This window comes from Carassius gibelio, chromosome B22 (assembly GCF_023724105.1).
Source record: "Carassius gibelio isolate Cgi1373 ecotype wild population from Czech Republic chromosome B22, carGib1.2-hapl.c, whole genome shotgun sequence".
NCBI classification, from domain to species: domain Eukaryota; kingdom Metazoa; phylum Chordata; class Actinopteri; order Cypriniformes; family Cyprinidae; genus Carassius; species Carassius gibelio.
The window spans coordinates 22,838,250-22,865,375 of NC_068417.1; the positions used below are offsets into that span (position 1 = coordinate 22,838,250).

The 27,126-nt window shown below is 35.9% G+C and overlaps 1 protein-coding gene across 1 annotated transcript in view; it reads right to left on the bottom strand.

Annotated features, from left to right (window-relative positions):
• Positions 1 to 20,814: 20,814 nt before the first annotated feature.
• The window catches only part of cntnap5b (contactin associated protein family member 5b), a 66,315-nt gene continuing 60,003 nt past the window's right edge, over positions 20,815 to 27,126 (bottom strand). The window contains exons 18-24 of the mRNA XM_052591352.1: positions 26,431 to 26,670; positions 24,812 to 25,036; positions 24,290 to 24,423; positions 23,066 to 23,153; positions 22,654 to 22,857; positions 22,500 to 22,571; positions 20,815 to 21,616 (exon numbers count right to left, since the gene is read on the bottom strand). Coding sequence (XP_052447312.1) covers positions 21,414 to 21,616; positions 22,500 to 22,571; positions 22,654 to 22,857; positions 23,066 to 23,153; positions 24,290 to 24,423; positions 24,812 to 25,036; positions 26,431 to 26,670 — 1,166 coding nt within the window. The 3' untranslated portion in view covers positions 20,815 to 21,413. The remainder of the gene's footprint in view (positions 21,617 to 22,499; positions 22,572 to 22,653; positions 22,858 to 23,065; positions 23,154 to 24,289; positions 24,424 to 24,811; positions 25,037 to 26,430; positions 26,671 to 27,126) is intronic.

Here is a 27,126-nt window from a genome sequence, read left to right on the forward strand (position 1 = left end):
ATCAATGAATTATATTAAAACCACTCACCGTTCGCTTGTCTTTTTGAGGAAAGTAAGAACAATAATTAGCGTTAAAGACTACTCTGCTTTGTAGACAGCAGGTGGGAATTAAATTACAATCGTGTAGCTGTGGTGATCTAAAAATTGATCGGCGCCCACCGCCAACTGTGAGACATAAATACAAGCTTAGCAGAAAAAATACACAGCCATCAGACCCAGAAGAGGAATATAGACTCTAATCTGGAACTTGCAACTGTGGCGTTTCTAGTCCCTGAGGTGGCACATTTTCCCTGAGTAGCTCATCCTCTGCAAACAGGAAAGACACACTCAGCTGACCCCAATATCTGAGAACCGCTGCCCGTCCAGCAGGTCACCCACACAGACAGCGAGTAGGAGGGGGCAAAGGTCACAGCGGAAATACAGTGCACAGAATTCAGTCCACCATCTAACCTCAGTTAAAAATATATTAGGCTTCATCATATCTTTGTCTTCAAACCAGCAGAAACTACTGAAAATAAATACGGGTGGGACTTTATCCATTTGTAATGGATTGGATAGTGAAAAGTGGGTGTGTTACATAACAGATCGAGTTTAGCAACCCAGTCTTAACTATTTTTTTATGAGGTCCCAATTTAGTATTTTCGATTTCATACAAATTAGCCACCAGTTCGCCAAAGCGTAAAATAGCTACGGATTGCCATAAGATTGTGTTGGTTGTAGGAAAGGGATTTCATGCAAATTCATTTTTGTTTGAATTTCATTCATATGATTTTAATTTTGTATGAAAATGTTTTTAAAATCATTAATTTAGAATTTGTATGCAGTGAATTATACGAAAACATACAACTTTTGTACAAAAAGCAGCATGAAGGTCACCCTTAACCCCACCCCTATACAAAAATATGTCTGGGGCATGGACAGATTGTATAAACGGACAAATCTATCTGGTGCAACATCTATTCTTATTCTTCTTGATCTAAGAGCTGCGTTTGATATTGTGGATGATTACATACTCATCTTGAAAGAGTGTTTGGTTTGTCTGTGACTTTCTTAAGGTGGTTGAGGTCTTATTTCCTGACCGCTCCCAGTTTGTTTCGATAGGTGGTTATAGGTCTGAGATTAGCTCTGTCTCAACTGGCATCCCTCAGGGGTCGGTTTTAGGTCCTTTACTTTTCACATTAATTTGTCACCTTCAGACGACCTTTTGAGATCGCTCGGCTTTCATTACCATTTGTATGCAGACGACATGCAGATTTATATTCATTCAAAACCTCATGAGCGCCTTGACGTTGCTTATTTTTCTGACTGCATAACTGAGATTAAAATATGGATGGATAATAATTTCTTGTGTTTTAACAGTGGTAAAACTGAAGTTATGCTTATTGGTTCCTTTGTCAAATTTCTAAAGCTGGTTGTCTGTCCATGACTCTTGACGGCTCAATCCAGAGTCGAGTGAGGAAACTTGGAGTTATCTTTGATGCAACTATGTCTTTTGATTCTTTTGTCCAGAGCACTGTTAAAACCTATTTTTTTCCACCTCAGAAATATTGCAAGATTACGTTCTATCTTAAATTTTACAGTCGCAAAAAAGCTGATGAATTCCTTTTCTCACAGTTAGACTATTGTAACGCTCTTTTAGCTGGAGCTTCTAAATCTACACTACACAAGTTCATACAAAGTGAAATGTATAAAAACATATGATTTATTTTTTAAATGCAAAGGACCACCTCTAATATAAACTTGACTTCGGCATAAGCAGATCCTAATATATAATTAAATAAATTAATAATGAGGATTTGTGTGTTTGCAGGGAAGGGAGTTCATGCACTGTGTAAATTTTACAAAGTGAATCATATGGAAAAGGGCATCAATGTCCCCCCTAAACATAAATCTGAGCAGATCATGCGAAAATGTATGAATGAGATTCGTACAAATTAGCCAGCATCTCATTGTAAAAGTTATTAACTGCCATGTGATTGTGTTGGTTGTACGTGATTTGTCAGCCAAAATGGAGAGTAAGTAGAAATGTGATTACTCTATTTTTTTTAAAAATTGTAATCACTTTTAATTTTTGATGAATAAAGTGTTTACAAATGCAAACTTTTTTAAAGTTAAAATAGTGTGCACTAACAAATCTGTTGAGCAATTTTCTAAACCAGGAAAGCAGAGACTATTCAATACAACGAGACATTTGTATTTATTTATATTTACGTGTTTGTCCATTCAACCTTGTTAGTTGGGTTAGAAGGTGAATAGAATGATTTCCTCAGAGATATGATAAATTGCGGTTGACATTTCATATCACAGCCTCTCACGAAACACAAGCCAAATCTTTTTTAAATTAGTCTGGTTCACAACGAAAGAATTCTCAAGTAAACAGATTATTGTCCGACTCGGCATGCTAATAGAAGTAATGCCACCTGTGTGATTAAATCTGACATTTTCTCTGACATTTAAATAAAGAAACAAGGAATTATTAATATTGCTGTTATTATGTTTGAGATTCAGTACTTTTGTTTGTATTTTAACTAGTAAACGTGTTGTGGAGACCCCCTGTGAGGTGGTAGGAGGTCTCATGTTGGTGGGGTTAGACGAGTTCATGAACAGCACCTGACAATTATATTTTATAGCAAAGGTAAGTTAATATTATACTCCGTGAGGAAATAATCTGGCTGGTAACTTTACGAAGGGCTGCAACATATATCTAATAACAGCAAAATAAATAAATAAAACATAAATAAACAAATAAATAAATAACATTGTGACTGCTGCATACATTTCTTCAGCTTTTTAAATTATAAATATTCTTATGTAACTTTTACTACTTTCCATCTGGCTGGCATCTAAAACCAATAATAGTAATAATAGTAATAATAATAATAATAATAAAAAAATGTATTTATGTATTTACTTTCAATAATAATAATAAAAGTTAATTTATAAGTTATAATTTATAAATGAAAAAAAAAAAAAACATAAAATGTAATAAAAGCAGAATATACAATTCTGTTATTTGGATATGTAGGTAATATGCGATAAATACGTAATTTATATTATTTAATAAAATAATTTATTTATTTAAAAAATATATATAACATTGTTTTTATAATAACATTTTATAATAATAACAATCATAATAATACATTTATTTTATAATTAAAAAATACATTTTAAAGTGATTTATTATATTATAATTATAATATTCTAAAATATTAAAATAAATATAAAATAAATAAAACAACATTTATTACCATATATTTATGAAATAATAATAATAATAATATACAATTGTATTTCAAAGCAATTTGTAAACTAATAAAAAGAGAAAACAACATTATCTATCTATCTAGACTGTGATAGTGCTCTTCAGCTTTGTTTGCTGTTCGCATCAGACAGTCAAGGGAATGACTATGGGCAGTTTGTGGGCGTGTTGTCTGAGAACTGCAATTAATTTAGCCCGGAGAAAGTGATTACAACAAGAAAAAAGAAACTATTCTAAAAGACAGAAAATAAATATCATTTTCTTATCAGATTCGCATTTCGATACTGCTAAAGTAACTGCTTGTGTCTGAGAATAATCACATTCATACAGAACATCCAAACCTCGAGTTGCATCCCTCAAATCGAAGCTGGCTGTTAAAAATGTCATTTTCCTCATCTTCCTTTTCTCCACCTTGCTGATTGCCAGATCAAAGTCACTCAGCCGAAGACGCAGGCCCGGGCCTAAAAGACGGAGACACTTTAGCGTATAAAGACTCGCCTGCAGTCATGATCATTACCCCACATAATGTACAATCACACCCAACCTGGGAGAGCACAGATAAAGGTGCCTGGTAATTTGGTGTCTTCCCTTTCACTTCTATTTCTCCGCCTGTCAGCGCGAGCTAGCTGAGGAAAGATTGTTTCAGTGTCCAGTCCCTCGAGCAGTCAATCAAATCACAAATTTTAGCTGTTCTCCTATTCTTTTTAACTCTCAACTGTGAGTAATTGGGGTTAGCGTTGTTAACAGTCACTGGCATCAGCTGACTAGCAGTGTTTTCCATCTCAATTCTCCAGACAGGTTTGCAGAGCAAACGCTGCCTTAGGAAAGATGTTTTGAAAAGAAGTGACAACTGAATAATGAATCTGTCAGGAGTTGTTTATTTTAAGATGACATTTTGCTAACTCATAAACTTCAAGACGAATCATTACCAGTTAAAATGGCTAAACAAAATGCTAGCACTGTTTATTAATATTTGCTTGTAATTTCAAATACACTAAAACTTAAATTAATAACCTTAAGTAGAAAACCTAACAACATGCTAGAAAAGCTAAACACTTAGGCAACTACTTACAAAACATGAGCACTATTTTGCTAGCTCATAAACATCAAGACGAATGTAGCTAAAATGCCTAAATAGACTGTCACGACTTATACGAATTAAATATTTGCTCATAATTTAAAAGACAGACTTGAACAAATTACACCAGCCGGCACATGACCGATCTTCAACGTTGAAATATGGTTGAAAGAACGTGAGTTGTTCTTTTAACGTTGAAACAACGTTGATACAACATTTAATGCTGAACGGTGGGAAAAGGTTAACAAAAACACAAGAGCAGCAACAGCATACAAAATAAAATTCTGCCTTTTCAATTATTAATATTAAATTATTTAAGATCATTATTATTATATTTATAATAGCAGTTTACAAAGGTGGATCATGAAACCTGTTCTAAAATCTAAAGGTAGACTATAAATATTATCACCATTAACAACAATAAAACTGAATACATTTTGCTGCGTTACCACGCTGAAACAATTCTTATTGGTTTTTTTACTTTATTGCTTTCATCATAATTGGCTAATCTGCGTGTCATCCAGGACTTTAGACAATGAAACTGTTCGCGCCTTACTGAATTTGAAAATATGACCGTTACTATCGTCTTTCTGAGTGACGCTCCTGACTGAGCTGCTGCTTGTTGTAACTGCATGTTCAATCCCGAATTATTTTATATTTACCTGTGAAAATTTTATGCTGAGTAATGACTAAACACTGTTTATTAGCTAGCTGCAGAATGTGGACAATTTTTTTTTATCTCTCTGCACTTTAATCAGTACTATATATGTATTTATTTTAACTCTCAGCTGTAAGTAATTGGTGTTAGCTGCATCAGTTGACTAGGAGTGTTTTCCATCTCAATTTTTCCAGACCAGTTTGCAGCGCCTTGGGAAAGATGTTTTGAAAAGGTGACAACTGAATACTGAATCAGCCAGGTGTTGTTTATTTAAGAATGTCAGTTTGCTAACTCAAACTTCGAGGAATCATTAGCAGCTAAAATGGCTAAACAGACTTCGAACACTGTTTGTGAAGTATTCAATATTTGCCTGTACTTTTAAATACAGTCCTGTGGACTTGAAGGAACTATTAACCATGAGTAGAAACACTAGCAACATGCTAGAAGCTACATAGAAAACACACACAAAACATTAGCATCATAGCAGCTATTTTTACACTGATAAACACTAGTTATTTCTTAGTGCTTTCTGCAGCAAATCAAATGCCGAATCCAAAGAGGACCCATGCAGTTTATTAGCTAGCAGCAGCATGTGGACTATTTTCTAAGTTATCTCTGCACTTTAATCAATGCTATCTATATGTACTCTTTTCTTTTTCAGGCCCTTTGTTGCCGAGTTGCAGGTTGTCTCCGCTGATGCTTTTAATTGATTTTACTGCTGGCAGAAAAGAGCACAATAGGCCGACTAGCACTCTAGAGAAATCGAACGTAATATAGTGCAAATGTCCCTTCAAGAGCTTCAATCAGAGATGCCTCTTCTGTAGACGAACTGTACACGATCAATAGCGATCCTTCCACAAAAGGGTCTCTGTTTCCCGCACAAATACACAAAACACAATCACAGACATATGCTGACATGTGAAACTATTTCCTAAGGGCAAAATTAGCACAATCGTGCAGCGTGTCACAAGCCATGTACATGCAAGCTGGTCTCAGCTCACATCCTGTCAAAGTTTTCATGACGAATTCTCAAAAGCAAATTCATTAAAAAGGGTTTATGTTTCATATAAGGATAATCTTCAAATAAATAAGGAGCCTCAAAGAGGCGCGGGAAATATTGTTTTCATTATTTGTTATTGCACTGGAGTTAATGCCATTTGGGCAAGAGTGCTTTGAGTTTCGCTGGCGGACAAATATTGCACATATTTCGTTTACGATTACTTATCGGGAGTACAAAAACAGCTTTTAAATCTCGTATTCATTTAGTGAACCTTTCAAACTGATGCGGCTGCTTACAAAAACAGAGAGTTGACTGTAAGATTGGTTTTGTGTCGAATTGAAAATCGATTTTTCTATTTTCAGTTAATTTATATAATTTTTAAAGCAAGCTAATGAACTCCCCTGCTATTTGTGTTTTTTTTCTTTATCAGGGTTATAAAGAAAAAATACACACACACACACACATATATATATTTATTGTTTTTGTGTGCATAAATACTATTCCGTGGTAAGACTTCAATACACAGCATTTTTTAAGTTTAAGTCCACTGAAGTTAATCTACTCTCATTTCTGATTGGTTTTCTGGACAAGATTCAGCATTATGGTTGGTCAGGTCAATTACGAGTTCTTCAAGGACGTGAATGCTTTTTACAAGTTGATATCTCTTTATAACAGTAATTACCATATGAGGTGAATGCATCTTTTGACCACAGTAACATTAAAGTGACCAGATTTGTTGATTTTAATAAAATCACTGTCGACAGAGCTATTGTGTTTTGTTTTTGTTTGGAAACTTGCTTTGCAGAGGATGTTCTAGAAGGGTTGCCATGTTCGTTTATTATAAGCACTGCTTATTAAGCATCTTTGGACTTGTTGTTTGGGCTCAGCAAATAAAGTGATCCAGTTGAAGTAGGCAGGTAAACAACAATTTTTTGATAATGAGACTTATTTCCAAGATAATATGTTTGGATTTAAGCTCATTAGATCTGGCAACAGTAATGAGTCAAATCGCACCTGGTTCACTGCTGTTTAACACGCATACAGAAGACAATACTGATATTAGTTTAAATAGATCATTAGCAACTAGTTATTCAGTGCAAATGTGATTGTCACTACTACATGCATTTTTTTCTGGTAAAATGTAATGGACATGGATGAACTGTGTGTACAGAACAGGATTAAGCACCAAAAGGTGAACTGACAGCCAAATTTAGCAGCAGTGTGTATGTTCCCTAAATGATATAAAGGCATTTTCTCAATCTAACAAAAATATACTGATTAACAGACTAACTAATAAATAACTAAACATCAACAATTTCAAAACTAAACACCTATAAACCAATTAAAAAGTGTTTTGTTACAAATACCTTATAGTCGTCCAGAAGAGTCACAGTGTTGGGAAACAGTAGCAGACTTACAGTTATATTTGCCCTAACACGTCCTCAGAGACACACATAATATTTCACATGAAAATAAGTGTGAATAGTAAGTTAAAGACAGAAAGAGAACGAGAGAGAGAGAGATAATGAGACGGCGCGTGGCTGGCGGCTAGCAGACCAGCCCTGAAGGCTGTTGATTTCTCTCAGGTGCTTCACCGAAGCCTTTTTAAGGAGCCAAATGCAGAAATCTCAAGGGTTGCTGGGCAACCAGCAGGGTGAGGTTGGGAAGACTTCGAAAACACTTTCAGTCACATATCTAAAGCCCAAAACCTACTGCACAATTTTAGCAATCCTATAAGATCACTGCATTGTGTGACATGGATCTAATAAACTTGGGTACGACATGCGTGTATGCTATGACGCACGTTCTTATAGAAGAATAAAACGTCATCAGCATGTGCTAGTAGTAAATAAAAAGCATGATAAATCACACTTTAGCACTTCTATTTTTTTATGTGTGCTGAAAAAGATGGAAGCAGTGAAAGAGAAAGGCATAAGAGCTTGATTGCAGGCATTTTTAAGTTTTAGCGCCACGTTCGCGTTTATTTCATGTCGCATTTTTATTGGTTGGTCAGTAAAGGTGAATTGTAGTAGCGGACACATTGTGCGATGATCATGCTGTATCGTAGATGGCCATCTTTGAACCTCTCTCTCTGTATGACACAGGGCCACCGATTAGGAGCCACGGTCACAGAAATCGCAATAATTCATTCTCAATTATGATCTTTCATCTAGAACAGTTGAAAATCGCGCAATGTGGTTAGGGTTTAAAGTCAAATACTGATTTATCGACTCAACAAGAAAAATTGAGAGGTCTGTCCTCATACTGTACTCTGCACTATAAAACTCTGAACGCACTGCACTATTTTTCGGCTGTCCCAGATGAAACATTGGCTATTAAATGATCGTGGTGATTTCTGTGATCGTGGCTCCTATAGTGAGAGAGGTTCAAAGACGGCCATTGTCCCAATATTACGTCCAAAGATAGCGTAAGATACAGCGTGATCATCGCACAATGTGTTTGCTACTACAATTCACCTTTACTAACCCAACAATAAAAATATGACATGAATTGCAACATGGCACTAAAATATAAAACGGCTAAAGGTAAGCTCTTATGACTTCCTCTTTTGCTGCTTCCATTTTATTTCAGCAGGCATAAAAAAAATACAAGCTCAAGTCAAGCTTTATTGTCATTCCACTACATGTGGGGAATATTGTATATATATATATATATATATATATATATATATATATATATATATATATATATATATATATATATATATATATATATATATTTACCTGAACTAAAAAAGTACAAGCTATAAGAATGCTTTACATAAATACTGTACCTATACACATATAACTTACTGACAGATTTTGACTATACATATACTATACTTATATAAATGTTAACCTATACATAAACAAAAAACAAAAACAAACAAAAGTCTGATTTATCATGCTCTTTTTGTTTACCTCTAGAGCATGCTGATGAAGGTCTATTCTTCCGTTGGAATGTGCATCGTAGCATACGAGTCAACAGGTGTTATCATTGTACAATCTACACACATCGTAGCCATTTATTAGTTCCATGTCGCACAATGTGAAATGCAGTTATCTTATATTGCTAAAATCGTGCAGTGTGTTTGGTCTTAAATGTCACATTGTCTTCAGGTTATAAAGTGTTCCTTTTAAAAGTATTGACCCAAATAAAGTTAGAAAGCCCTCTTTTAGCAAACAAACTTGCGTGATATGGACTGCAGTGATTTGGGTTTCCTGAAGTGATGAGAGAAATGACACGAAAGAGATCAGATGAATGAGTAGCAGGTCTTTCCCACACATCTGTTTAAACGTGTTAATTTATTCGTGTTGAGCTCAGGGAATACAACAACAATTCCTACACAGAGGGTGAGCGTCGTGAACGAGCTATTTTAATGTCTTTATTTTGCCACTCGTTGACACCTTTGTGATTTGATAACAAGCCCGGACTTGTAGTGTTTTCAGTCTACCGTGATTTACTAACGTTTTAACTGTCTGAAATGACATCATTTACAGTATATTTCTATTTCCCTTAGCTTTTAAATGAAAAACGTATAAATGGAAAGTGATTCCCAAATAGCTGTATGTTCAATATAATAAAATAATAATAATAATAATAAATAAACATTCTGTTCCAAACCTGTATTATGTTTCTTTCTTCTGCTGTACTTATAATTGAAGATAATTTTGAACAATGTGTGTAACCAGTTAACGGTAGCCATTGACTAGCATATTTTTTCCCCTTTACTATGGAAGTACTGTAATGGCAAACGTCAACGGTTTAGTAAACTCTGCTCTTTTGTATGCAACATAAATATACTCATACAGATATGGAATGGCACAAGGGTGAGTAAATATTAAAATAATTTTCATTTTTGTGTGTATTAATACTACACTGCATTTAATTTCAAACTAATATTTCAATTTCATTTTATCTTTGCATTTAGACATATCAAATAAAGATAATTAGATCATTTCAATTCACAGTAAGGTTATTACCTACTCCCATGCACTATATTCACACTAGAAAGTTGACCAAGGGCAAGTTACTGAGAAACATCCAAATGTACAGAGTGATTCATTAGTGGTTCTAATTGCAATTATACATCCTTAGGTTTCAAAGTTTAATGAGTAATTCATCCCACATTGTTTGTGCTACAGGCATGAATGACACCACAAACTGTGCAGTCTGTTGAGGAGAAATGTGGTATTACTTTTCTAAGTGATCAAACTTGAGATTTTTGCCTGGTATATGATAAAATATGTTAAAAAAAATACTATTCACCTGCACTCAAAGAGAGACTTATGAAAGCCGCCTTCTGCCTTTGGGTAAACACTAAAACAATAAGATTTTTTTTTAAAAAAAAAAAGGAAAAAATATGAGATATAGAGTAATAATAGAGAGATAAACTTTGTTCACTCAAATTATGAGATATTAAAATCTTAGACAGTATGTATTGACGTCATGAGATATAGCCATAATTGAGAGATAAACTATATATACTGTATAAAACATAAAATAAGATTTTAAGGTTACAATATAGAGATATGTAATCTCATATTTAAAAAAATCATGATTGTGAGATGAAGTCATGTTATGACAAAGACATATTGTGAGATACAAAGTATGAGATAAAAATTCATTTTGTAAGATATACAGTAAATAACAACTGAGGTACATAATGTCATATTATGAAATATAAAGTCACATTTGTAGAGATATAAAGACATATTTGTTAAGCATAATCATATTGTGATGGACAATACTGTTATATATAAGTCCAAACTGTGAGATATGAAATCATATTGTGAGATATAAAGTCAATATTGTGATATAAAGTCATAATAGGATAAACAAAGCCATATTATGAGATATAAAGCTCCATCTGTGAGACATAAATTCATATTGTGATCTATAAAGCCCAATTATGAGAGTCATATGAAGTCTTAGTTGTGAGATATAAAGTCACAGTTGCCTATTATTATTATCATTATTTTACTCTGAGTTAGAAATGGTTTCCACGTGGATTTGAGACATATCTATGAGACTAGAACATCATAGATTTTTTGTTGCTGAGAAATTTAGACTTGGACCATTAAGTGGCTACTCAGAATATCCTGGAAGTCAACCACCTAAAAACCATTAGCAACCATTTCGCAACACCCTTACAACCATCTACAACATTGTGGAAATGGGTTTTACCCAAGTTATTGTATTCAGAAAATGTAAAAACGTAGTTTATAATAAAGTGCATTTTTCCCCAACAGAATTAATTGGTTTCAGATGTTTAGTGACACACTGCATCACCTCGCACATTGTTTAGCTTTTCAAAGATTTTCCCTTTTCTCCCTCTCCTCTTTCGTACTTGTCTCTTTTTCAACGTATATCGTTCCGAGAGGAACCTGACAGGTTTGTTTTCGGGTGTGTTTATAAAGTAGTTTAGCGCACCCTATCGCTGCACTGCATTATGTGTGTGTGTGTGTGTGTGTGTGTGAGGCAGAGACAGCAAGGCGTTTTAGAGCTGAGATAGCACTGTGACAGATGTTTGTCTCTTTTTTCAATGACACGTTGGGTTATGTTCTACTTCTCTTCCACCTGCTCGGCTGAAACGTCTCTCGGTTTGAACGAGTCAGCATATGTCGGGGGACAGAACCTACAGAATGTGTTTTAAAGGGTAAAAGACCAGCAAAACACCCTTGTTGATTTACTCCCTGATAAACTGCATTTTCGTATTTATTTAAAAGTCTTGTTGTTTTTTTTTCCAAATAAAAGTTAACTATGAAACAACTTATATGCCCAGAAATCTTGTAAAAGAGCATTATGATTATTACCATCTCAGTTTTGCCTCAGATATTGCTCCTTAAGTGCCTTATTAGAAAGAAATGACAACTTTTGACATATGTCTGAGTTCATATTGAGATTTGACATTTAATTGCAGATTTCTGTCTTTTGGCAAATCTGATAACGTTTTGAGATGATGTTGAGATTTTGTCAGAAGCTCTAGAAATGCCAGATGAAATTAAAAGGTCCAGTTTTTCTTTGGTCTCGTGTCAAATCTGAGAGGATTTTGAGACACTGTCTCTTCTGGAGCTTCATGGGAAATCTCAACAGATTTGAGATTGTTGGAGCCTTTTTTCTTTGGTCTCTTGACAAATCTGAGCACAATTTCGGGATTCTTCTAAAGCTCTAAAAGACAAATTTGAGATTAAGGTTATTTTTAAGGTTTTTTAAGGTTATTATGTGCTCAGATTTGTCAAGATACCAAAGAAAACAACTGCCCTAATAATCTCGAATTTGCCTCCTCTAGAGCTTCGGAAGAAATCTTGACATTGTCTCAAAATGAGCTCAGATTTGCCAAGAGACCAATGTTGAGATTTCTTTCGAAGCTTTAGACGAAGCCATTTTGAGATTATTGTGATGTCTTGTCAATTCTGAGAGCATTTTGAGACACTGTTGAGATTTCTACCAAAGCTATATAGACAGTTGAGAATATTGGGACATCTTTGGTTTCTTTGCAAATCTGAGCACATTTTGAGCTCTACAGGAGACAGTTTTGAGATCGCTGGGGACTTTTTCTTTGGTCTTTTGGCATATCTGATCACATTTTGTGACAATGTTGAGATTTCTTCTGAAGCTCTAGAGGACCTATTGGGACCTTTACCCCATGCAAATGAAGTGCATTTTGAGACATAATCGATATATTCTTCTGGAACTGTAGAGAAGATAAAAGTGAGATTATTGGGGCTTTTCTCTCTTGGGTCTCTGGACAAATTGAGGGCATTTTGAGATTTCCTCTGTAGGCAAAATCCTGAGAAGATGAAAAACAACAACAACAACAACAACAACAACTCAATTAGCTCAACCTCTATGTTGGCAAGACTGAATCATATTACAAATAAATAAATAAAAATAAGGGGAATATACTACAACTTTATTATTATTATTTTTTTTTTTTACCAACACCTAACTGGATTATGCTTACTAACCGAATCTTGACTTCCTCTGGAGCATTTTCATTTTGGTTGAACTATTCCTTTAAAAAGTGCATTTAGACACAGACATCATACATTTACCCATAATCCTCTGCATCCATCACATCTTTTGGCATGGTATGATTCAGTCTTGTCAAAATTTACTCAGCTAATCCTAAACACTTGTGCAATTTAGTACTAAATCAAGCCTGCCTGATCCACGTCTGTCACCGACAGGTGCCACTGTGATTCATGCATGATATGCCCTTCAACTTAAAAGGAGGAAGGTAGTAGCACAGAAGGAAAAAAATGGTGGGAAAGAATGCCAGAGGTGTGCATTTATAAATGACGGCAGTGTGAAGCCATTAGTTGGATTTGATCTGAGCTGAGAGGCAGAGGTTTTAGGCAGGAGACAGAAAACCAGAGAGATGATCGATCTGTCGAGAGGGGTCATACATCATGAAGGAGAGAGTGTTTCCGTAGGTTTGAGTGATGACGTGAGATAGTTACGGCTGAGTTCAGCTTCACTCTTGGACTCATTTTAATGAAATTACTGGTTGAAGGCCCAGCTTTAAATTAAAAGCTGATATGTGGCTACAACGGCTGCCATCACTTCTGCTCCGGTTAAATCCCATCTATATGCAGCAAGTGGGAGTTTGATGCTTCGTAACACTTCACCTCCGCCCTCTCAGATGGCTATTTTTTAATCCCCATCCATTTTTCAAACACTATTTCACAGCAGGAGTCACTACTTTTTGATTTTAGCAAGCGTTCGATGCAATTCGTAAGGCGAATTCAATTCTTTATCTGACAAATAAATGGATTATCATGGGTTTTTTGTGATTGGAACTGCGGCTAGTAGCACATAGTTTATTGCTAAGTGATCCTGCTAACACTGCCTCTAGCTATTCTAGCATGTACTAAAGGTTTAAACTGTTTCTTAAGATGACTGCCTTGTTTTTTTCACAGGATTTGCTTTAATAAACAAAGTAGGTTACATATATTTTTCATTGCTAGCATCATGCTAACAGCATGGCATGACACTGACCGTGTACAAAGTAGAAAATGGTTACAACATGCTAAATGTAGCACACAAAATGTGCTACATTTTGCATGTTATATTAAAATACAACTATTTCAAGTGAATTTTTAGACAAATGAGATTTCACTGTGGGCTATAACCAGCACAATGTAACAAATACAAACTAGTGGCCTTGTTAAAAAAAAAAAAAAAAAAAAAAAAAAAAAAACGCATTTGAGGGCTGGGTATGTTTTGACGCTGGGATGCTGGTCCTTTGCTGGTTTGATCTGGTCTTTTGATGGTTTATGCTGGTCCTTTGCATATATTTTTCAGCAGGGGTCCCTGTCTTGTTGCTTTAATGCACTAGGCCAGAACATGGTGTTTTATGTAATGAAGCTTGACAACACCAAATAAAAATCATGCTTTGGAAGCTAGCTGAAATTACTGCTAGTTTAGCATATGAACACATTCCAAGCTAACACATTAGCATACATGCAGTGCTAAACTGTCATATAACCCAGCACTCTATTACTGCAAACAGCACTATTTTTCACCTATTTCAGTAAGTTTATGATAAGCAAGATAAGCCAAATGGCCTTTTTTATATAAACAGAAAACCGTTCTCCAGCTTGTAGTAGGAAGTTGTTATTAGCAGTGGCACGGTATTAGCAATAAAATAAATACCTCCTAGCAAATGTGTCAAGCTCTCATGTGGTTCTGCATAAACTACATAATTGGGAATCATTTTCATGTTTCAGGAGTGGAGAAAATTATAAACGGCTTATGTTTTCAGGTTTAAGGTTTCGATCAGAAGAATCCATTTTACATAAGGATTTTAGTGCATTTTGTCCACACTGGAGCTTAAAATTTTTATTTTATCTTATACAAATCAATAAACCATAATTTTTAATCAATATTATTTTCCCTATTTAATCAGTAATATAACAGCATTGAATGAAAATCAATAGCATTCAGAAAAAAACTGTATGAATTCAGAAGCTCTTTCAGTGGATAATTGTGGGCTTCCCTTAGATTGCATCAATAACCCGTGGATAAAAATCTAAAACAAGAACATCAAATGAACTATAAAGAAAGACTTCAGCAAGACTGTATTTTAAATCCCCCCAAAATAAATAAATAAATAAATATTTATATATCGACATTACATACATTCCTAATTAATATTTCTGGTCATATACTATACAAGATTTAAAAACATCAAATAATAATAACTTACTCCACCCCCAAATAACTTTTAGTTCTGATGACATCATCAAGGCCTCTTATTTTTTGACCCCTCCACTCAATCTGACTCTAATATAGAGAGAGACACTTAACTATCATTTCAGTAATGATGTTGATAATGCAAATGTACAAACGTTAATAGCAAAATACTAAAATGTAAACATGACCTGCAGGACTTAAAGATGAGGGGGTGGTATAGAATTTCGGTTTGAACTGAACAGTAAAACCCTGGCACTGGAGACCACCTGCAAACAGCAAACTGTGGGAGTCTATATGTTCCCATATACTTATTACAGACTTGAACTATCAAAGTACAGTTCCCACTTCAACAGACGTACGCCCACTAAAAGAGCCATTCTGATGGATGAAAGAGAGAGAGGACGACATGAGCAAGACAAAATGGATGAAAATACTCATTTGGGTTATTGGAAAGAGATGGGAAGTTGAAACGACTCAATAAAAAAATGGTGACATGAATTCTGCCTTATCTGCCTCCACAACAGGGCGAAAAGGGAAATAAAAAGAGGCCTTAATTTTTCTCCCCGTTAGTTGATACACTCAACCTTTTGTCCTACAACTTGTTAGATGGTTGCTGTTGACACAGTATCCCTTCCTGTCTGTCTTTCTGCATTAGGGACTCAGAATTACCTTGCTACATTCACCTGGACTTTATTTTCCCCCGACACTCGGATACCTGATACAGTCCCTAAAGTGCCACCTGCATCAGATGCGGAATTCTCCTCCAAAAGCTTTTAACCGATTTATTTTTTCTTTCAACATCAGCGTCTGAAGCTTTGTTGCATCAGTATAAAGACACTCGAATATGACTGTCGTCCAAGGTTCAGCTGCAAGAGATCATTTTCAATGGGATAGCAGTAGATTCTAGATCAGCACTTCCATCTTGAGAAAATGGATACATGAAGCTTTTTCTTAAACGAGAATCGACTTTGAAAGTCGAAAGTGAAACCTCTTTAACCACACAATAGCATTACCCCAAATTTTTGTTTGAGCTAGTTGAGTAAGTCAATGCATTAAGACATTTGGACAGTTTCCATTTTGGTCGTACGAGATAGCACTGCAGACAATGACATCTCACTGGCCTAAAATCATAAACACCCTACACAATATAGCAGTTTTTACAAATCAGTTATGTTCTAATTGGCCTAGATTTTTATCTTTGTCATTTTAGGACAGAAAAATGACTAGGATAAGTTCACCTGAAAATGACAACTGCATTTACTCACCCATTCACCCAAAATCGGGATAAAAGTTAGGACAAAATATTACTCAGTGCAAAAATAAACCCAGTTTTTGCCATGTTTGTCTTTATAGTTCCGAAGCAGACATTTCTAACACTTGACACTTGCTTAATGAACGCAAACCCGCAAGAACAAAACTCATTGTTTGTTCTTGTCAAAACCAAGACAGATTCTCAATGCATGTCAAAATCTTTTCTAACATAACTATTGCTAATAAGTGGTTAGAAGAAAAGACGACACAGAAATGTAGCACATAAAGCTACCAAAAATGTCTCCGTTTTTTATTTTCTATTATTAAATATACATTTACAATACACCTGCATAATTCTAACCATATAAAACAAGCTCAAAATAAATCAGTCATTAGTGTATTATAGTCCATAACATTGCCGGTGATTTGTCATGTTAATTAAAGATTTAAATGCACTTCAAAATGTGTTTAGGCAACGGACACCACAGGTATTTTTCTTTTTTTCGCAAACATAAGAATCCAAGCAGACCTTTGGCATTCAGCCGAAGCAATGCAACCGAGACTGTTCGGATAACAAGATTTTAGCTCTGTGAAAGGTGGGTTTATTTGTTAGTGCTTTCTGGGGCGGTGGATGTTCTGGCTTGTTATGCCGGAAGCGAGATGTGTGTCTTACGTGACAGCAGCTTGGCGAATTCTGCGAATTCCAGCTAAAACCAAACATCTACGAAACAGCATAACACAACTGCCACAGCTACAAACACGACACTCCAGTCTTTCAAATACAGCAGCTATTACTTCATATTCCAGCTTTCGGAGACAATTCACAATACTAACATCTCACAGCTGATGTACCTGGGGCTGTAGGAATGAAATGATAAGCCTTATTTACCTGACTCATTAATATTAATGTTCAACCAACAATACTAAATGATTTTTATTGAAAAGCAGGCAAATGGGCTAGCTAGACTGGTTTTAAATAATTGTAAAAAATAAGTTAAAATTAAATAAGTAATAAATAAGTGTCCTTTTAATCAAAATCATTGCTAAAACTGAAATAAAAAGAAAGCTATTAAGACTTTTTGTATAAATAAAAAATAGCAAATAACAAAATTACTAGTGTTAAACTAAAATTAAAACTGAAAAAAAAAAAAAAAATTAATAAAAAAAAAAAAAAAAAAAAAAATATATATATATATATATATATATATATATATATATATATATATATATATATACTGTAGAATAGGATAGTAATAATTACAATTTTTCCTATTAATTATTTCAAACTTAATATAGTTATTTCCCCTGCATTTATTATGGTGGCTACACACCTGCACTGTGAAAGATGATTTTTTTTTTCCAAAGTCATTAAACAAAACTTATTGGATAAAATTGAATGTTTAATTCAATGTGTTACTAGCCATTTCTTTGTAGTTACATCTAAATCTTACTAGCAATTTCTGAGTGAATATACTTTTTTTCTCTCTGTGTGTGGATGTACTGCCACAATTAAAAAAGCTCCCATTTTTGTTTTTCTCGTGATGTGTGGCTTAATAAAAAAATAAATAAATAAAAAAAAACACATCAAATCTTAAACTTCCTAGAATTGCTTGGTAAGCCATCTCGCTTCATTTCAGTTTCGCTAGCATGAATATCTGAGATTGAGGATTCATTACCTCGGTGAGATGCGCCGAAATCTAATGAGAGGAATGAGCCAATCGTGGAACAACATTCCGGCTGGTGTTTATCCATGCTGAGATGGATTTAGCTGTAAATCGGACTCAGTTCTGAGCCCAGGGCTGTTTGAGAGAGGATCCATCATCTCTGTTCCATCGCGGGAGTGACATTTACATAGATCACGGCTAGATAAATATCTAGCATTACGGATTCTTTGTCCTGACGCCACTGAAAATGACAAATGAGGGGGTTTGGGGGGCGATGATTAGATACCGCCTCAAAGCTTCGCTCTGGTGCATTGTGGGTATTATCGGAAGAATCCGCACATCTTGACCCTTTCCTATGCCATTCTGTTCAGAACTTTTTTTTATTTTTTTTATCATATTGAGTCCGGGAACCAATTATATTTAGATTATATCTCATAGCGGTAAGACAGCAATCATAATATGATCTAAGACATATTTGAGGCTCATACGGGAAAGACCTGGCAACCCTTAAAAGGCTGTGAATGATATTTTGACTCCATTACTTGGTTCGTCTGGAATATAATGCAATAGATTCAGTTCCCACCAGTACAGAATGAATTCTCATATTCCCAGTCTAAGAGTTCATTGTGGACTGGTTTGATGCACTCCGATGCGAAACCCTCCCTCCGTTGCAACTGTGATTCACAGGGAACTTTGTGTTCCCAGAAAACACATCATGGCCATTTCTGATCAGCATATGAGACTTTATACCGGTAAGCATCGAATTAAATATCTCTTCTTACTTGTTTGGGGAACATTGGGGCCTTAATTCAGGATCTCAAACAAATATACTGTATACATCACTATTTTCACTATTTTTCTTATTAGTCCAGTAAAAGATAAGGAAAATATTTAAGGTATTTAGGCTTATATTGAGAATATACCCATTTATTCAGTTGTTTGTTTGCGTATTTATTTCGCATAGAAAAATAGATTCATCATAAACTCAAGAAACATCAGCAACAGAACTGTGAATAGGGTAACAAAACTAAATTCATATTATCTCTATTCTCTATACTGTTTGTGTTGTTTTAATGATGTTTAGATTTTTTTAGCTTATTTTTGTCAGTAGATAGAACCAAGTGCGCTTTTGTTTTTAACACCCTCTTAAAGTGATATAAATATATATAAATAATATAATTTTTGGGATTATATTTCTTAGAACCAATTACTGACTTCAGATTTTCGGACCTGGAAAATCGTTATCCATTAATGCTGCGTTCCAGGCAGGTTTTTGAGCCCTTAAGTCACGACTCACTACTTTGTAGCTTTCCAGGCAAGTCACGGCAAACTTCCTGAGCGCAAAAGTTTTTAGCTAGATTATTAATTTTATTGCAACATTATATTGATCTAAAATCAATTTTTCAACATGTACCAATTGAATAAACACTGCATCCGTAGGCAATATTATCCGTAGGTGCTGCCAATGTTGTTTCGCGGGCTATGTGACATCAGAGCTCGGAATTAGGAGTACATCGATCTAGTACGGGTTCACAGGTGGGAAGTCACGAGTCTAACTGCTGTTCCAGTGCACTTTCACGGGCAGAAGGTTGGAAAAACAAGGGTTGCCTGGAACACGGCATTAGGTGCATCAGATGTACACTATTTTAACAGGAAATCTGTAAGAGTATGTGATAGAGTGACAGCACCAGAAACAGATGCACTGAACGAGTGAGTCTTAGACTTTAAAGACAACATAAAATTGACCGTATAACTTTACTTAAGGACCCAGTGAAATCAAAATTGGAGTTCCGTGGCTTGTAAGATCATGTCTATTAGCTTTGAGGCCATTTATATGGTAGCACGCCTTTAAAAGTTGACTAAATAAACATTAAGCACCTCTACACATTTGAGATTTACAATGATCTTCTAGCACAACAGACCAAGCAGTCTGAGGACTTGTCTTGCGAACTCCACAGATTTGTGTCCAAATATTCTAGACTGAGAATTTTCCTCCCCCGGATACCAACTACAACTGATTAGCAACATAATTTATGATGCAAAGTATGCTGTAAAGCATTCTGCTGCTTAAGATAAAGCACCAACAGGAAATACTCCAAAGCAGCGTCAAATCATTGTATAGGGTCTTTACAGACAAATCGAAAATGTCTTAATAAATGATCCAAGGTTTACTGTGCATGAATCAATGTTTTTAATAAAACGTTTCAGCGTATGTATCCAAATTGGCAGGAAAAATAATATTGACCAATATCACTCTTGACCAATATTGACCAATAATAATACTATTGACCAATATCCCGCTGAATAAAATCTTTCAATTTCACTTTGAAATATATGACATAAACATGATCAAATGGCCTTATTCTGAATTATTCTTCAGTGGAAATTACTCCAAATAATAATACAATACGTTTTTGGGAACTTTTTCTAAATGAAATAACTTGCTCCGCCTCCTTTTGAAATGCTACCACCAATCCCTCCCCTCCAATCACTCACCTCAGCATAACACCTGCTTTACACAACTCAATCATGGATGCAATCAAGTCATATCTCCTGTTCTTTCTCTCTGTGAATTGTCACATGACTGTTAAGCTAAATGCATTATGAATGCCGTTTTTAAGCAGTCCTTAGGAAAGGAAATAAGAAGTGAATGAAGGAGAAACAGAGCAGAGGAAGGAGGAAGTGAAAGAGCCCCAGTGGTAACATCACCCACTTTATTTGCATCACTACATCATGCTCGCCTGTGGCTGAACAAGACCATTCGTGCTGGATTAGTACCACAACAGAGCCGTTTGATTGGTCACGGTCCACAGACCGGAGACCGTCGAGTGTTTGTTTGTCTGCCAGAGTGATTCTCAACGATTCTGTAATCTCTTTGTTGTCTGGTTAAATAATTAGCCCTGAAAGCAAAAGAGTCGCTTCAAACGTTTGATTCTCCATCCTCTACAAAGGGCTGAAGGCCATGTTTGGGTACAGCTTCTGAGCTTTGAAGCCACCTGATCTTCTAACTCTTGGGAACGTTTTGTCTAAATCCAGAGCAAAGAACAACCCATATAAACCCGTTCTGTTCAAATCCGCCACGCTGCCTGCGTCCCACTATAATTCAACGTATCTGTGTTGTGTGCTTTCCATTCCCTGAATCCAGGATGCTAAAGGACAGTGGTTGGGTGGGTGAAGGGCACTGGCTGTGTTCACAAGGCTCAGCTGACTTCCTGTCCCCAATCCCTGTCCACTGAGTTGGCGCCGAACGTTAGGGTCATAGCGACTCAGTGGGGGTCACGAGGTTCGTATGCCACAGGTCAGATGAAGTACTCTTTCCTGCTGTCTCTCATGGCACTGTGTAGGTCCAACTCGGCCCGGTATCTGAGTTCTGGCCTGGGCTGGTGATCTTTCTCCTTGACGGAGGCCATCTGCCGGGTACGCTCGTGTCGATGGCGGTACAGGAAGCGGGTCATCACGGCCACGGCGCAGAGGGTAATGAGCACTACCGCTGCTATCAAACCTACGAGAGACAGAAAAAGTAACTGGCACTTGTGCTGATGCACAAAGGCAAAAGATTTCCTCATTCAAATATCGCAACTGGTTAAGTTGGTCACATAGATTTCCAGCCGTGAAAGGTGAAAGATTTTCCCACATAGACTGGAAAGAGGATTTGCCACATTGAACAAGACTCATAATCTAGACTCATAACAGGTGAGATCACCATTTCTCATTTGTTCTGCTTATAAATAGCTAAAACAGTGGTTTTTAACTTGTGGGCCGCGGCCTCATGGGTCGTGATGGTATTGCAGGTTGACCGCCAATTACTATTAAAATAAATATTGTTCATATATGTAAAAATGTCTAAGTCGTAAGATAATAACATCATTTCACATATATACATATATTTAAATAAAAAATAAATATTAAACTGTAACTATGCTTCCACTATTCGAGCTCGCTGATTGGTTTAAGAATAAACCGCCAATTTATCTTAGATATTTTTGCTGCATATGCTACAGAACAACAGCAGTTGTGCCAAGCGGTGCCAGCCTGAGTTATTTTCTGTTCATTGCCAATTCATTCAATAAAGACAGTTAACAATCTAGCTTCTGAGTACTAAGTTATAAACCTAACAATAGCGGGTTCAGTACATTTTTTCCAGTGGGACGTGTAAACATATGTGTTTGGTTTTGTGGGCCGTGAGTTGAAAAAGGTTGGGAACCACTGAGCTACACTATTAACAAGGGACCTTTTTTGCCCCTGAAATTTTGCTTAATTGACCACACCTTTAGTGTCACCTTTAAGATACCTTACCGAAAGTTGACAAGATATATTTGTGAGAATATTTGTAAAAGGTTTGATTTTACAGCACATTTACTTAAGAAAAATGGAGCAGCACCTACCGCCAATTACAGCAGAGTCACTTTGGGTAGCGTTCGTAAGTTTCTTCCCTCTACTTCCTGTGTCTGCATGATCTGCGAATAAAGTTTGTTGTTTGTACACTGATTCCGTTCATTTTGCCGTTTCTTGAAAACAGAATTTGGTACTTTTACCAACCTGACAAAGATCTGGATGAAGACTTATCAGCCAGCTCGCCGCAATTTGACTCTACCAGGTTACCAAGAACATTGACCAACGAGCTGCCTCGATTCAATATGGCCGCCTTGAGAGGAGCCAAATGGTTGAACTGAACTGAAGACAGACAGCCAATGAAACCTTTCGATCCAGCATGGAGAACCTCCTCATCTACACCAGCTCGACCTGACAGAGGCAAGAAGACCATACCTCAGGAAGTTCTTATTTGACGAACATATAGTGCTAAACTTAAGTAAACCAGTGTATGTAGTGCTAAATGAAGGCTTCTTGCCCATAAGACTATCTCAAGGTGGCTCGGTGTGGTGAATTAGTCAGTTAAGCCCAAGCTCACACACCCACAGCTTTAATCATGGAGTTTAATTAAACCTCCTACCTGTGACTTTCCCCAATGTCAAAGATCTTATCGTGATCAACTCTTTGTCCGTGGACAGGCTGTATTTCAGATTGGTATCTTTATCAATCTAAGAAGGAGAAGGATACAGAGAGAAAGAGCGAGAGAGATGTGGCGTGACATTCGCAAGATTCTACAAATATTTTATTGGTGTGAGACAAAAGCCGCCATGTGTTAATCTGCAACATTGCGTGAAGAATACTGATGACATCCTTGAGCTTAAGCACTGCTCATGAAGTCTCTGCTACCAGGGTACAAAACTTCAATGTATCATCAGCCATGCACATCAGGGTACTTTATTTAACTCAGACTGAAAACAAATCTGATCTAAATCAATAGAGAGGAATGCGATTAATGATGCTTCAACTTTCCCTCTGCAACAATGGAAGTGAATTATGAAACACAAAATTTCTTTGTAAATTGTTTGTAAAACCATTATTATTAAAAACTGATGCATTCATTACATTTCTATGTAATTTATTTAGTTAAACCATTTGTATGTAAACTGTCTCAAGAATATAATGTGTTTGAGGACCATTCTTATGAAAAGTGTAACACACACACATTATGCAAATTATATATAAAACCAGTTTTACATAATTTGTCACAAAAATGTGGCCTATACATTAAAATGTTAGCAAAATTTAAAAATGTGTCACAAAATAAAAAAAATGTTTCTTTCTTTCATTTAATTTCTGTGTAATATATTCAGAAAACTGCTCTTAAATGCAATTCACATCTTTGACTGAAGTTCTTTGTGTAATCTTTTCGGAAAACTATTCGTATGTAAATTGTTGCATGCATGTGAATGGCACTGAATAGCTGTATAATTAGTTCATAAAACTATTCGTATGTAAATAATATCTTAAATCGAATTTCAGTGTACATTTTTTCATGAAAATATTTGTACATAAATTGTTGTATGAAAGCAACACACATCTTTAATTTCTGGGCAATAGTTATGTAAATTGTTGCATGTCTGCAACATACATCTTTAAATTTCTTGATAAAAACATTTTTATGTATGTTGCTTTGGTTAGGTTCGGCAAACGATTAAAAAATTTGTTCTACTCATCTTTCATGAATAAAGATCAATGATTTATTATAATGTTGACACATAACTGTGCAAATATTAATTGAAAAGGTTAGTAACTGCCAAAGAACTGGCTTAAATTTGTTTTGCTTTGAAATATATGCAAAACTTACCTGGACATACATGTCCCTTCCTTCTCTATGGACCTGGACTCTGTGGAGCTCTCCATTGGCCAAATTATGGGATGTTGGTGTAAAGACGTCAGGCCCTTTATCTCTGTTCAGCCGATACCAAATCTGCAAACTCCCTGCGGGACACCAATGAGACACAAGAAACGCAGGCGATTTGAGACACGTAAGACAAAATCAAGTCAGCACAGCACATTGGATGGCTAATTGCCTTCCCCACTGATGAGGGTAATTGCTAGCTTGACCGCTGTTTTGAAATATGAGAAAAACAGAAAAGAATGCTCCCCTCCAATCATCACCATCATTGTTGCAATCATCTACTGACAGTTTGAATGTAATCAAATTGCATGAATAATGTAATGATAAAAAAAATACAAATATGGGATGATATACAGTATGACTAAAATATTCAAAAAAAGTTTTGAGAGATTCACCCATATAGCAATAAAAAAAAATAATAAAAAATAAAGAAACCAGAAAACAAAAACAGTAATATTATCTTAGTACCATTGTGAGCCAAAATAATGGCCATGTACTGTTGATGATAGGTGTTGACTGTCAGAAGCATGGCAGGCATTTGAGTAGTGAGGAAACTGAAGGTGATGCTCTCTCGTGAATTGCTGCTTTGGGCGAAGATAGCTGAGGACTGATGGCTGTGGTTGCGCATCACGGAAAACGGTTCCTGGAAGGTGTAGGTCACCGAGGACCCGCTTTCAAAGGACACGGAAACTTCTGGAAAGGAAGAAAAAAACAAAAGTGTGAAAATGTTGGTGCAAACGCTTGTGGGCAGATCATTGACGGCGACTGGCCTTGTTTTTGTTTCCCTATCAGCATAGTAATGCACTGCCGAACACCAAGGACACAGCTCTGAATGGACAGAGTGGAAAATGCTGAGGAAATGAATCGTTTAAAGTTTAAATTAATGCAAAATTATGCTTGGACTGAAATCGACCCCTGGGCATCTCATAGTGTTCATTTACTCATAATATTATCAGAATAGAAACACCATCCCTCTGGAGTCCAATAAAGAAAACGCAAAGCCAAGAATGCCGTCTCATTCACTGAGCGTTGAATAGCTCAGCTGTCTGGCATATCAGAGGATCAAATGTGATAAAGGCCGTATTGACAGCAGAGAGGTTTAGCATTGAGCGTGATGGGCAGGGAGGGTCCGCTGGGATTGGTCAAGTTGCAACCCTTTGAGTGAAATTCATCCAAACAACTGCGGTTCACGGTCATGGACACAAGCCAGACAGAGAATAGCAGGACTGCACCGAATACCTCATGTTTTATCCAGCTCAGCTTTGATCAGGTGCAATCTGCCGGCGCAACGCAGTCTTCAGAAATTAAGGCTGCCGAGCTCTGAAATGTCCTCCGTCTGGAACGCTCTTTGATTTTTAGTAGAGGAGTTAGGAGGATAACAAAGTTGAAACAAACTGTTTTTGATGAGGAACCTTTGCCTTGAATTGCAAGAAAATCTAAAAACTTCTATGTCAGTCAGAAAACAGATATGTTGGTCAATCATCGGCCAGTTAGCATCTGATTTTAGTTACGAATATCTCACCTGTTTAAGACATTTTATTGTGTATTGGTATTATGTTAAATACTGAGCAACCTGCTTTTAAGATATTATAAATGGCAGTTTAATTATTATAATTTTTTTTATGGCAAATTATTTTTCTTTACTTAATAATTTCATGTTTTTTTTGTGGGGGAAATTTTAAGAGAATAATTTTGTGAAACAAACCTGCCCTGTTAAAAAAAAAAAAAAAAAAAGAAAAAAAAAAGTATATGCTGGTTTGGTATGTTTTGAAACATGGCAACAGGGTTTGGCTAATAAAAAGCATTATTCTTCATCAGAATATGCAAACTAAAATCTTAAATCTACAGAGCAGCAATGAAAACATTTTATGAATTTTAGCAATTAATTTCAAACAAGAATCTTTCACTCACACACCCTCAACTTCAAAAGTCAGCGCTTAAAGAAAATCCTTTGATAGAAAAAAAAAATAGTTCTATATTTTTCGACATTGTTGTGGTGGACCAGCGATATTTTAGAAACCAAGTGCAGAGTCAATATAAACAAATTCAATATTCGTGCAAAAGAATTATCGCCAATATTAACATACCTTTCTTGCAGTTGGGTCCTCCGTAGGCCGAATGTGTGCAATCACAAACGTAGCCACTACTCTTCTCGATACATTTCCCCCTGTTGTGACACAAACTGTTTTGGCTGCTGCAGTGTCCCGGACACCCCGGACTGACTCCTGGAGTCATTTTAGCACGCTCCTCAAGGTCAAGTGTCATCCCGTTTATGTTTAATGACCTGATGCACCCTAGAAATCCTCTCTGTCTCGATGCTGTGCCTCCTGCACAGACAAAAATGCAGTTATTTTAAAAAGAAAGACAGAAAGCTTTGTTAGCGCAAATACAACAAAATTAAGTGCTGAAATGAGATCTTTGTTAGTGGCTAGTAAAGAAAACGCAAAAAGACAGGACGCTTCTTTAACACTATTACAAAAACAAAGTTTTGTTAGCACTAGTTCAACAAATTTAAGCGCAAAAAGGCAGAAAACTTTGATAGAGGCTAGTACAACAAAATTAAATGTAAAACCAACAGAATACTTTATTAATGCTACTACAACAAAATTAAGCGCAAAAAGACATAAAGCTTCATTAGTGCTAGTGCAACAAATTTAGGACCAAAAAAGACAGAAATCTTTGATAGCGCCAGTACAACAAAATTAAGCGCAAAACGACAGAAAATGTAATTAGCAATAGTGCAACAGAATTAAGTGCACAAACAAAACAAACAAAAAGTTTTG